Source organism: Oncorhynchus keta, chromosome 10 (genome assembly GCF_023373465.1).
Source record: "Oncorhynchus keta strain PuntledgeMale-10-30-2019 chromosome 10, Oket_V2, whole genome shotgun sequence".
NCBI classification, from domain to species: domain Eukaryota; kingdom Metazoa; phylum Chordata; class Actinopteri; order Salmoniformes; family Salmonidae; genus Oncorhynchus; species Oncorhynchus keta.
Genome location: NC_068430.1, coordinates 38381497 through 38393997, shown reverse-complemented (window position 1 = coordinate 38393997; position 12501 = coordinate 38381497). Strand labels below are relative to the sequence as shown.

At 38.0% G+C, this 12501-nt stretch overlaps 1 protein-coding gene across 1 annotated transcript; it reads right to left on the bottom strand.

The window, feature by feature from the left end:
- Nucleotides 1-10011: 10011 nt before the first annotated feature.
- On the bottom strand, nucleotides 10012-12028 carry LOC118389500 (homeobox protein Hox-C12a-like). The gene is made up of 2 exons (XM_035779404.1): nucleotides 11434-12028; nucleotides 10012-10400 (listed from the first exon to the last, which is right to left on the bottom strand). The coding sequence occupies exons 1-2, from the start codon at nucleotides 12026-12028 to the stop codon at nucleotides 10162-10164; spliced, it is 834 nt and encodes a 277-aa protein (XP_035635297.1). The 3' UTR covers nucleotides 10012-10161.
- Between the last annotated feature and the right edge of the window lie 473 nt (nucleotides 12029-12501).

Here is a 12501-nt window from a genome sequence, read left to right as displayed (position 1 = left end):
GCTGACAGGAACAGCTAGTATCCACGAACACTGAAAACGTTATAACTATACTCAACGTTATAACTAAACTCGCCTTTCTTTTCGAGTGTGGGATTTGTACACTTGTTTTTAAAAAATAAAATTGGAAGCTGGTTTATAGTCGTTACCAAATACTAATTTGAATCCCAAACATGCAAATAAAGCAACAAGTTAATATTATCAAGCTGTGGTTCATTTCGTTACCTGTCTGAAATAGGATGCATACAAACTGATGAATACATTTTGAGTAGGCACATCTTATTTCGTTAAAAAAGACACCTCAGAACATTACAAATACTTGGATAAAGTGGGTCCATTGAGTGATGACACTGTTCGAGGAAGCTATGATACAGGCTTATCAAATGTTGACGATTATAAAACCAGTCCATATCTGTAAACTGATAGATTATCAAAATAACATCAATTGGAGCAGGAATAAACCGAATTTGGGCAATATGTTCCATTCCAATATAGCCTATTTTTGGAAATGGTTAGTATTTGGAAAGGGTTCAACATTCATTCAAGTGTCACGATTTCGTTTGCACATCCATGTACGGGAATAAACGCAACATGTCTGTGCGGTAATGAGAATTAATCAACTCGTCAAAAACTCTAATCGTAGCTAGTTCTACATTATTTCATAAACAAATCATCAACGTGATAAGGTCGCATCAAAGTTGAAATCTAATTAGAGGATGAACAATTAATCGACTAGCACAATACACATGTTGCCTTGTTTCAAAACAAAATACAACCAGGCAGGTCACCCATGATACAAGTCAGTATTAATGTCAATCCATTTTGGAGGACGTCGGGAGATGACGTGGAAACCGGCCACTAGAGGCAACAGTGAGCGCTGTTACCTTCAAATAGGCTTTGGTTTTGCCAGGGCTTCGTATATTATTTTTGTTTTAACTTATTCTTGGATTAATACAGAGAAGTAATCACACTTTGGAACAACTTCGAAATGTGATTTTTGAGAAACGTGGATGAAGGTCTAATTCTGACGTAAGACTATGAGAGCTTAGGCCAGGCCATACAATGCCATGCAGTTTAGGCCAGGCCATACAATGACACAACAAACAAATATTGATCAAATTGGATATAAAACTGACATCCAGTGGAAAGCACAGCGCATCGAAACAACAAACTAGATAGCGACCTAATATAAAAGTGCTATACACTTTTATATTATACGGCAATATACTACGACTGAACCAAAAAAACAAAAATTCGTAAATGAGCCAAAAATAATAAACTGGTATAGACTACATGTGCCATGTGCCCTGGAGCTCTCAAACGCGAATATGAGCATACAAGTAAGTGATGGTTACACCAATTCAGGTAATGAGTTGAGATTCAACTGGAAATGGTCAAATATTAAGGCTATGATTCCTCAGTTGTTTGGAACAGGGTATCTGCAACACCAGGATTGTGTAAACTATATTTGATTCCCGCATTGGAAACATACGAATGGATATTCAGTAGGACCGTACATCGCCTTGGACAAATGCATATACATCATACATGCATTTACATATATTTTGAAGGATAGTTTCCATAAAATAATTTAATTTACTGAACTGCCTGAGTGGAACTGGAATTGACCCCAAATCGTGTTTATTATTTGGTCCAATATTTGATGGCAGACGTCATGTAACCTTACGAATTGAGAATTATTCGTCACATATTTGTGTGGTGTTCAGATGATAAGCAATGTGGTCGATATCCCACGATCAGCAATGTCTCCATTTTGCATGGCATACCCTCAAATCAACTGATAATATCAACCAGAGTTTTCAGTGGGTACCAATGCATGACTTCGGATGACCACAAGTAGGCCTATTTACTTGGATAGTGTTTAAAAAATCACCTGCTACTATTCTGAAAATAACAAACGTGTGAATTTCTTCATAAAAAAGTTGCACATTTGCGTTGCTCAGATTATGCCTACTACTAGGCTAGTGCATCTATAATCGTAGGTTATTTTATCCTCTAAACTGGGATCAAATTGCTTATAGCCTCGGTCAAAAATCACGACATGTCCAAAATACCCAATGAACTTTAGCTGATCTGAGACATTTGGCATTTGACTATCTGAGATCAGACAAAAAACGCAGTAAAACTTTTTTCTTAAGTATCTGAAAGGTAAAGTAGATTTATGAGAAAGGAAATAGAATCTGTATTTTCTTACCAAATATCCGTCTTTGTTTCCTACAGGATTCGGTAGCGCATAAGCATTGGGCCCCTAATTAAGCCTCTCTCTTTATGACGTTTAATTTCCTCTCCAACTCTAGACACTGCTGCCTTCAGATCTAGCGGAGACTGCCGCTTTTGAAGTTAGCACCCCGATCACATTGGATATATTACATCTCCTATTCTTATTGAGAAACAATTTATTCTCTCAAAAACGCGCCCTGGAACCTTTCCTCTCCTGTCCCTCTCTATCCACCTAAGTTGTAAGTCTTACTTTACACTCAACGAGAAATGTATTATAAAATACAACCACCATACGATTTATAGGAGCAGTTTTCCCCCTCTTTTTAAACCGGTCATTCTTGCCCTTTTCCCAAAACATTGACGATGGACAATGGAGCCCCATATAAGGAGCTTACTAACTTGACCTTCAATTTGTCGGGGGGTTTCCGCCCACATAGACCGCAGGAAAAACACGAACAATGTGCCACACCGTCCGCAAGCGCAGCTGTGTGGAAATATTTAACATCAAAACAATGCACAGCCATATGTATGGCGCACTCATGTGGAAAGTTTTAAAAGTTTCTCAGATGTACGCCTCTGAATGCGTTTTTGGCATGTAGTAGGTAGATATAGGCCTATAGCCTAATGGCAAATATGACGAAGGATTATGTCGCAAAGCTAAGCCATGAGCCCAACAAGCACACGGAACAACCCACCGTAACTTTATTTGGCAAATTAGGCTGCTAATAAAATGCAAATAAGATTCCACATCAAGTGACAGTAGTTACTCAAAAAAACTCAGGTGATGGGTTTTAGTTCATCAAGACATTATGGAGATTAACTATAGGCAATTTAATAGCAGGTCTACTTTGAATGTAAAAATAGACATAAGGTGTGCGTAAAACCTATCTGATAAACGTGCGTAAAAGTCCAAATTCTCAGCGTGCATAAAGGTCGATATTCTATGAGGAGATGCACATGATCTGGGATGTCTAAACAGCAATATCGCCAAAAAAGATTAGAGAAAGGTCGTGCGTAAAACCTACTTTAAATCTGAACATATCAAACATACCAACATAGACATATGCTATCTAATAATAATAACAACATACCTACTTTGAATTTAAGAATAAATAAATGGTACTCGTTACACATAGGCCTTTCAGATATGTTTGCAATATAGTAAAAAAATGGCTGAAGGTGTGTATAAAAACTTTTTTTTAATTTTTTTTTAATCTAAACATATCAACACAGCCATCTGTCACAACATCATCACCTTAAACGTAGCTTACATTGTTTAATATAGTTGAATCTATGCCGAACCAATGCGCGGTTGGTCTTACTGAAATGAATGCACTGTGGTTTAGGCGTAGGCCTTATATTGGACGATGTATTTAGAAAAATCTTTGGAACAATCTAAGCAAAATCTGAATGAAAACTACCTAAAAGAACGAGGATGTCAAAAAAAGCAAGCAAATTAAAAAAAAAAAAAACGTTTTTAAAGAATAGGTCCAATATTCATTTGGCATAGGCAACCTTTTAGTTTTACTATGCTCCCATGTTATATTGGGGTGTAGATATTCACATGCCTATTCTAATTCAGTTGTTGTTTGCATTTTATCTGTGAAAATACAAATAAAAACAGTTAAGAAATAGGTCTAGGCCACCTCAGAAAATGAGAAAATGTAAATTCCTTCCATTGTTTGTTTTCATTGTGTTTAAGCACTTTTTCCATCTTCATTGCAAAATGACAACGGGTGATGAAACAAAAACCGCAAAAAAAATGCTTGCATCAGTTCATTTGTTGTCACTGCAAACGGTGGGATAACACCTGCGCGTGAGGTTTGGACATGTGTAATCCAATATCATGTCAGATTCGTGGTTCAGATATCACTGTCTGATATATTGTTCACAAAGCCACATTTGGAGATATATTGGTTGCTCGAAAGAGAGTTGTGTTTCCATGTCTGTAAATAAGCAGCACATGCTCCAAATATGACCTCGACACTGAGTTACCGACTTTAGTGGTGAAAATCTGAAGACTTTAGCTATGTAGGCTACAACTTCATGGTTTGACACAGACACTCGTTAAATATTGATATGACAACAAAAGACACAGTGAATTCACCAGTCTAAATCGTGACCTATCATCTTTCTCTTAATTGTATTTTTTGCACGCACGCACTCTCTCTCTCTCTCTCTCTCTCTCTCTCTCTTTCTATCTCTCTCTCTCACACACACTCAGACACAAACAAACAATGGTGTCTGAACTTGGCAAATGGCTTTGGAAGTGAAAAGCAAATGGTGGGAAATGCGTAAGAATGAAGGCAACTTCCTCTTTAAAAATACCACTTATCCATAAATGTACATTATTTCAAGCAATAAAAAGGCACATGGATCTATAATCAGTCCTTGTGTTTCATAAAAATTTAAAGATTAGATTATTTTTCTTTAATAAAACTATTGTGTTTAATTAGTAACTAAAATGTTTGTATAGCCTACTGAATATAGCAAACATTATTGGCATAAACATTGTATTTCTCTTACTTGTACTGTTTGTATTATGTCGGGTATTTTTTATTTTCTCAAATACTTCTTATTAGCATATAGCATGGATAACGACTACACACAATCCGTCGAACAATATTTTCATAAATAGCCTATTAAACAGTCGTTATTATCGGTTGGGAAATCATGCTACAGCAACGTTAAGAGCAACAACAAGAAAAAACTAAACGCACTTTCTTAAAATGAACGTAGCCTATGCCATTTGAAGTTTCATTTTTTCATTTAACCTTTATTTACCCAGGCAAGTCAGATAAGAACAAATTCTTATTTACAATGACGGCCTTTCATCCTGAAATGTCAGACGTTTTGATCATTCTAAAGACTAGTTAGTGATCAGGCCTGAAGCACACAAATGTTAAGTCTCTATTTTTTCGATCAAGATGCTGAATTAACAGAATAACAATTTTAGGCAAACCCATTCCTGTTTTTGCTTACAGGACAGTTCAAAAAGCCTAACAGAAAATCCTGTTTTCCGCACAAACCTTACGCGTAAAAACGCACATGGTTGATATTCACTTCTTGTAGAACTGGGCTATCTATGTATTTTCTCTTGTTAATTTGTCCATCCCTAGACCATGGTCTGTTTAATATGTTAGGCTTACGTTTCACCCAATCAGCCAATTCTAACATTAACGTGGAAAATATAAGAAATAAGCTTGGAATAGATTGCATTTCCTAACTACAAAGTTAATGTGACATTCCTTTCATAAACGGTCACAAAAAACATCACACAAATCAGTTAAAATCCTCCGAAACTATGGGAAAAAAGTGATGCATTTCTCACTCATGTCATATTTAATAAGAATAATATCCTGAGCATGCAAAGACGGAAATGACATGCACTTAGTGTCCCTCTTGCTCTTTGTCGCTGTGTGTGTGTGTGTGTGTGTGTGTGTGCGTGTGTGTGTGTGTGTGTGTGTGTGTGTGTGTGTGTGTGTGTGTGTGTGTGTGTGTGTGTGTGTGTGTGTGTGTGTGTGTGTGTGTGTGTGTGTGTGTGTGTGTGTGTGATTTTGAGTAGACGATTACGCACGACGTTTTTAAAGACTCTTGGGTTTCTCTGTCCTATTTGTTGTAAATGTATCTCATGATAGTTTAAAACAGTAGGCTCAACTCAAAAACTGATTAAGTATTCGTTTTAGGACAGTGGATACGCAGACTGAACCTATAAACACAACAGAAACGTTAACAAATAGTTTCTTCAGACCAATTTACGGAATAGGTCCTTTAGCATGTGACGCAATGGTACGTAGCGCAGAGACACACACAGTAGGCTATTTATTATTCCCTTTCTCCCAAGCCCGTCTCCCTCCACAGAGGGAGGCTTTGGTCCCACATTCAAGGTCTGCATCAACGCCGTACACAGCTATGACCTTTGATCCCCACAGACAAGTTGCCATAAAAGAGCCTGGAGACCGTCTCAAAGTCAAAACTATCTGTTGGTTATCCAATTTGATATATGTCATACATTTACGTCTGCATTTTCTATACATGATACGTTTAGCAGATCCACTTGGACGTAGAAGATGCAAGGAGGTTAATACAAACTCATTTGATGGAAATGTGAAAAGACGCATTCAGTGTCTCAGTGCGTATAGGGGGATTTGCAATATGTTATAGGATTTCTGCATTTATAATGAGATTAAGATATTGGTACTTGAATACTTGAGGAATTGTAACCCCGAGAATAAATCTAAATTCCACACGACTTGTTTGACAGCAGGAACAGGAGAATAGACCGTGCAGTCACACCTAGCTCTGAATAAAGAGTCATTCCTGCCATTTGTACCACTTGTGCGCCCTGCTAAACATGCATGGCTAAAACTAGTGCATTTGACCTTGACGTGATAGATAGGCTTGTGTTCGGTCAGAGCTAGCGCTATAGCCTACCGAATTGTTTTGGAAGGTCACTGCAGTCTATTTCCCGTTTCTTTTTTTGGAGAAATATGTCGGTTCGATTGAACAACCGCTCACCATGAAATCAAAACATTTAACTACATCTCAAAAAGGCTTTTAAAATAAATATGTTTGTATAACGCAAATATGGTCAAAACCTTCGGGAAATGTTTATATTCTATTATTTGCCAAATTAATGAAAAGCCTATTGATGGCCTTTCGCCTACTCGATGACCTGACCTGAGAAGAATTGTAAGCATACATTACTAAAGTCAAACGAGGTTGAAATAAATACTAGAATATATCTGTGATCAGAAGTAAGCCTATGTGTGAATGTGGAAATCTGAATGCATTTCTATAAATAAACTTTGAAGTAAATTGAAGTTCAGTGCAATAAATCCAGTTGCGTAAAAGCATGAACATTCTGAACACAAAGTGATGGTTGCTTTGGATGTTTCTGGCCTCCGGAACTGTAACAGCTCAATTCAATGGGTCTAAACCTATAACCACCGCGCTGAGAAACCAATGTTTTCACAACTTAAAGTTCCTATCATAAAAGTCTATGTATTTAGCAACGTGTATACATACACACATGGTTGGAGTTAAATTAGGCCTACAGATTACAGAGCAAAGCCAAACAAAGACTGAGGCATCCCTCCTAAAAATATCGCCATGTTGTAATGTCCAATCATCGGTGCATATCACTGAACCATATTGTTATGTGGTGGTGGAAGCAGCGGAAAAGTGTTTCATTGCTAATATATTATTTTATTGCATCCTCTTCGCAACCTTGTAAAAGCATAGCTTGCGATGGCCAACTTGACCAAAAAAGGAAATATAACTGGATTTATTGTTAGCATTTCTTGTACCTTATAAAATGATTTGCTTGAAATGTGAGGCTGAGAATCAAAAAAGGCACCAGGCTACTTCTGTGAGTTTGCCTCGGATATCTAAATGGAATTATTCTTCATTATTTTGTTAGTTGTGAGGATTAACAGAATGGCGTGTGCTCTAGGCTTACATGCGCTCTACAGTCAGACCTACATGCACACCACAACGTCTGCGACCCCTCCACTACTTGTTGCCATATTGATGTTACTCATAACCCCAACTAAATAATACCAATGAGTATAATTACACCAACAATATGATAATGATATAAAAGTTAACATATTTTAATAGACATAGTAAACCGTACACATATGAAACATTCATGTAATTCATATTGGTATAGGCACATTTATTCTATAAAGTGTATATAGATGTTACATAACACAGACAAAACGAAAATCTATCATATTGCTCATTCTAAAATGCAGTTATTGTAAACGTTCTTATTTTACAATATAGCATACGTGAGTTGGTTTCATTGAGACAAAAGGGGAACGTATTGAATTACACTGGAGAGATGATAAAGAGGGGAAACAGAGCAGCACAAGCCATTCAGGACATTTATATTTTCATGAACAAAATTCCTAGGGGAGAATTTATTCCCAATTATTTACAAACACGGTCACGTTGACAATTACACAGCTACTGACTATAGGTACTACTTTTGATAACATTAAAATCTACTTATAGCTTTCATTATGAAAATTATTATAACGATAATAGAAAATGTATAACAGACAACAAGCAATAATCATCAATGCATAGAAGGTAAGTGAGTTTCAGTATTTGATGTTGGAACGGATGAGCCCAAATAATACTGAATGAATCCTGTTGACCACTTTCTAGGCATTTTTCACATGTCATAATGGATATGCTATACAAACAAGCCTTGAGGAATTTGGCCTACTTCTCAAAACATGTATTAGCCTTTTTTTGTATTAACTATCAGTACAATAGAGTAAAACTGATTGCAATTTCCAGATTCTTTGCTCTCATTCCTGCCCTTGTAGGGCTAGGGGACGCACTTAAACCAGAACACGTTCACCTACTCCATGATAACTGCTCAGTTATTTATACAGGTTTAAAGAGGGATCCGAGTGTTTACGAAAAAGATATTGGTCTCCATAAGCCCCCAATTATTATTGCAGTAAACAGATCGCAGGCCATAAATAGTCATGACGGTACATAGGCTATTACTTTGCACCAAGCGACAAGAGAATCCGCGGATCATTCCGCACAGAAATAGCAGCATGTACACTTGCCCACCCCTCCCCAAAACAAACTCAAATATCTTATCGTAATCCCCCCACTAGCTTTTAAGACTGCAACTCGGAATCTTTGTGTGTGTGTGTGTGTGTTTTAGCGGGATGAGAAATGTAATAGCAGATAATCGACTTTTGTAAATCAAAGTGTTGTAATTTACAAACAATATCGAAATGCACTCATGAAAATGGCTCTAGAATGGATGGCTCTGACAGACGCAGTAGGCTGTATGGCCGGTTGTTGTCCTTGACCGTGGCAATGCACGTCTCCTAGAGCACATGATTGATTGAAAATTAATAACTTAGGCTTTTAATTGCATGCCCCAAAACCATCTTAAGATCCACTGAGATAAAAAATTAAAATTTAAAATTAAATGGCTGAATATGCCAAAGCCCAAGTTCAACCTTCCATGAACGTTTTAACACTTGTTTTAGGAGTTCTGGGGTCGATCATGTCATGACTTATTTAATACTGGTGAAATGTAGATTGGATGTAAACCATTATGGGCCATAGCCATATTGATGCACCGTGCCTACATAGAAGTAGCTAAGTGAACTCAAAGTTATTAAACATAATTTGGATCAGTTCAATCTTAATTCCACTCATGAGACTAAAAAGGTTTATAAATACATGCTATGCATTCGTAAATTTGATTGAGTTATTCTTTAATATTGAATATTGAATATTCCGTAACTTTCCATTAGCTTCATATTCTCAACAAGCAGGCATATGCTTATTACTGAAATTGTTCATATCTTAAATCAAATCAATTTGTAAAAATCCGATATATATATCATTTGATTGGTTACATTTGTTTGAAATGATTGTACCGAATGAGTCACAAGTGTTAGTGCATTGGTAAAAGGATGGGAAACTAAATTGCCAAAGAAATCTTTGAAAAAAGTTACAAGTCCCAAATGATATTTTCCCAAATAATGTTAATTGAAACTTTGTGTTGCTTTAGACTGCACTGTGCCTGCCTTTCATTCCTGGGCGCTAACTATTTCGAATGTTCCATATCAAAGAACACATAATATAGGGAAGACTATTAGCTCTTGCACTGTCACTACTTGTATTGATAAACGTTTTATGCGATATAAGGTCAGATAAAGATATTATTTGGTCTCTTGATTTGTTTTTCGAGATAGATGTAGTGATAACTCAGATGAGGTCGTTTTGTTTCAGAAAATATCCTTCTTCTAAAGGACGTGAGACGTCATACTGTGCATGCTATATGCCATCGAATTTGATTACACCAAAATAATCAACAGTATGTTTCATCGAGAATACAGCCTGCCTATATTCCCCTTTAAAATATATATCTCCCTCTTAGAAGAAGGACAAGGCCTGCTCCCTAAGCATCAATCTCTTCTTCTTCATCCGCCGGTTCTGGAACCATATCTTAACCTGTTGGTCGCTGAGGTTCAGGCGGTCAGAGAGTTCCCTCCGCCGCTGTCTGGTGATGAACTCATTGAGCATGAACTCGCCTTCCAGCTCCGCCAGCTGGAGTTTGGAGTAGGGTTTACGTTTCTTTCGGGTTCGGGTGTGCATTGGGTACCACGGGGCGCCTGGAGAGAGGGAGAAGTGGATGGGTGAGCATGGGATGAGGCTCTATAGTAGGGCTCTCCAAACCGGTTCCCGGAGCGCATCTGTCCTGTAGGTTTTCACTCAAACTCTAATCTGGCACACCTGATTCTAATAATTAGCTGCTTCATAAACGGAACCAGGTAAGATACAACTGGGTTCGGAGTGAAAACCTACAGGAGGGTAGCTATATAGCTTAGCATGCATCGCCAAGTTAAGGTAAAAATCCTGCACTGCACCAATGGGTTGGTTCTACAGAGCTGATTATCCGTTTTTCAAAGCACAAACGTATTTTGAACGACTTTGTCACTTAAGTAAGCTGTTCTTGACCCAGTCTTATAGCAGACCAATTACCAACATGTAAATTGGCAGGTTCGAATATGGACACAAACAAATTAGCTACATTCTACTAGTAGGTCTACTGTTTATCAATTTAGAAGTTCACTAAAGAATGTGTGGGAAGACAGGGGGACAGATCACATCTTTTTTGTAATTTGATTGTGGAGAGACACTAGCTATAATTCACAATACTCTGTGTCACACAAGGTTTACAGTGGCAGTTATGGTCGCCAATCTCTCTCGAGCCTGCAAGCATATGAAATTGCCAAAAGGCATGCAAACGAAAGTTCTTGTGAATAACATTTATTGTTTCGATGTATGATTTTGTTAAAATATTGGTGCAATTATCAACAAACTCTCAAAAAACATGTGTCTGTATTTGCAGAGTTTATCCTGAAATTCCATAGGTTGAAATGGTTCAAAATCAAATACTGTTGTTTCGTATTATTATTTCATTTTATTTTATCACAAACAATATATAGTTTTTGAACCCTTTCTTGAATGCTTCCCCTAGCGGCGCTCACCCCAACATGCAAGCCTCGTGTCAATTCAGCATCCTAATAATTTATATAGACAAATAAAGAAATACGATTTTAATGGAAAAACAAGCGTTTAACATTCCGTTGTTAACATCCAATAAAATGCAATGTATTGTCGTATATAAATAAATACCCTCACCTCCGCCCGCTGCTGTGCTTGGTGCGTGATTGCCAGGGGATGTCAACGCCTGAGCGATGCCTGTAGAGGCTTTGCTCCCTTCATTGAGCAGCGATGAACTGGAGTCAGATTCTAGGGATTGACAGGATAGCGGATCTTGGGTCAACTGCTCCACGCCATAGTCGTACTTGGAATATGTACCGTTGTTGCCAATCCCGTTGTGCAGTCCATGCTCCGTCGTTATGGAGGAAGAGGAGTCTCCTCTTGCCCTCTCTTCACGTTTGAGGTTTGCGCTTTCAGCGCAGGGTTCCCTGTTGCCGCCACCGTTGCTGTAAAAACATTTGCCTTCATCTTGCCTGGTGATTTCGCATGCACGGTTGAAAGAGGGGTTAATGGACATGGCACTGCTAAAGTAGGGTTGAGGATATCCATTGCACGGCTCCGACGCGGTCCAAGGAAGGGAGCATACATTGTCCCTTCTTGGGTAGGAGAGAGAGGGTAGACCCGCCAGTTGTCCCCCGGACGCTCTAAAATTGGGGAGGTAAAATGTGTCTCCCGTGTGGATGTTTACCAACGGTCCCACAAACCCGGGATTAAGAAGATTATGCTCGCCCATTTCGGCGGGCCCGACCAAGAGCTTCTAGTTTATAGTAATCTGACATTTAACATAGTTAAACCGAGCGGCGCGCCTGATTGGTCGAACTAGTGTCACATGTCCCCACCAATTTGCCTTACGGAAGGTACCACCCACTATGTCCATGTCTGACCAAACAAAACATTAGCTTCTGTATTACGGGTTTTATATGCTTTTTAAAATACTTATAAACATTTTATGCAAAAGGAAATATGGGTTGTGTTTTCTCCTTATTGCATGTACTTCAAAATACTCAACTCTTTCATTTTTAAGTGATACCCCAATCCATTAATATTACAGGCCATCTTGATCTCAGTAAAGTTTTCCCAGAGCTTGCTTTTCTTTTTAATATGTCATTTAACAGTTACAAGGCAGCTGCAAAAAGGTCTGTACGTGTTCTATTGTTTCCGACGCACAAAGAAATCGACAATTGTTGGGTGTGCTTGTCCGACATA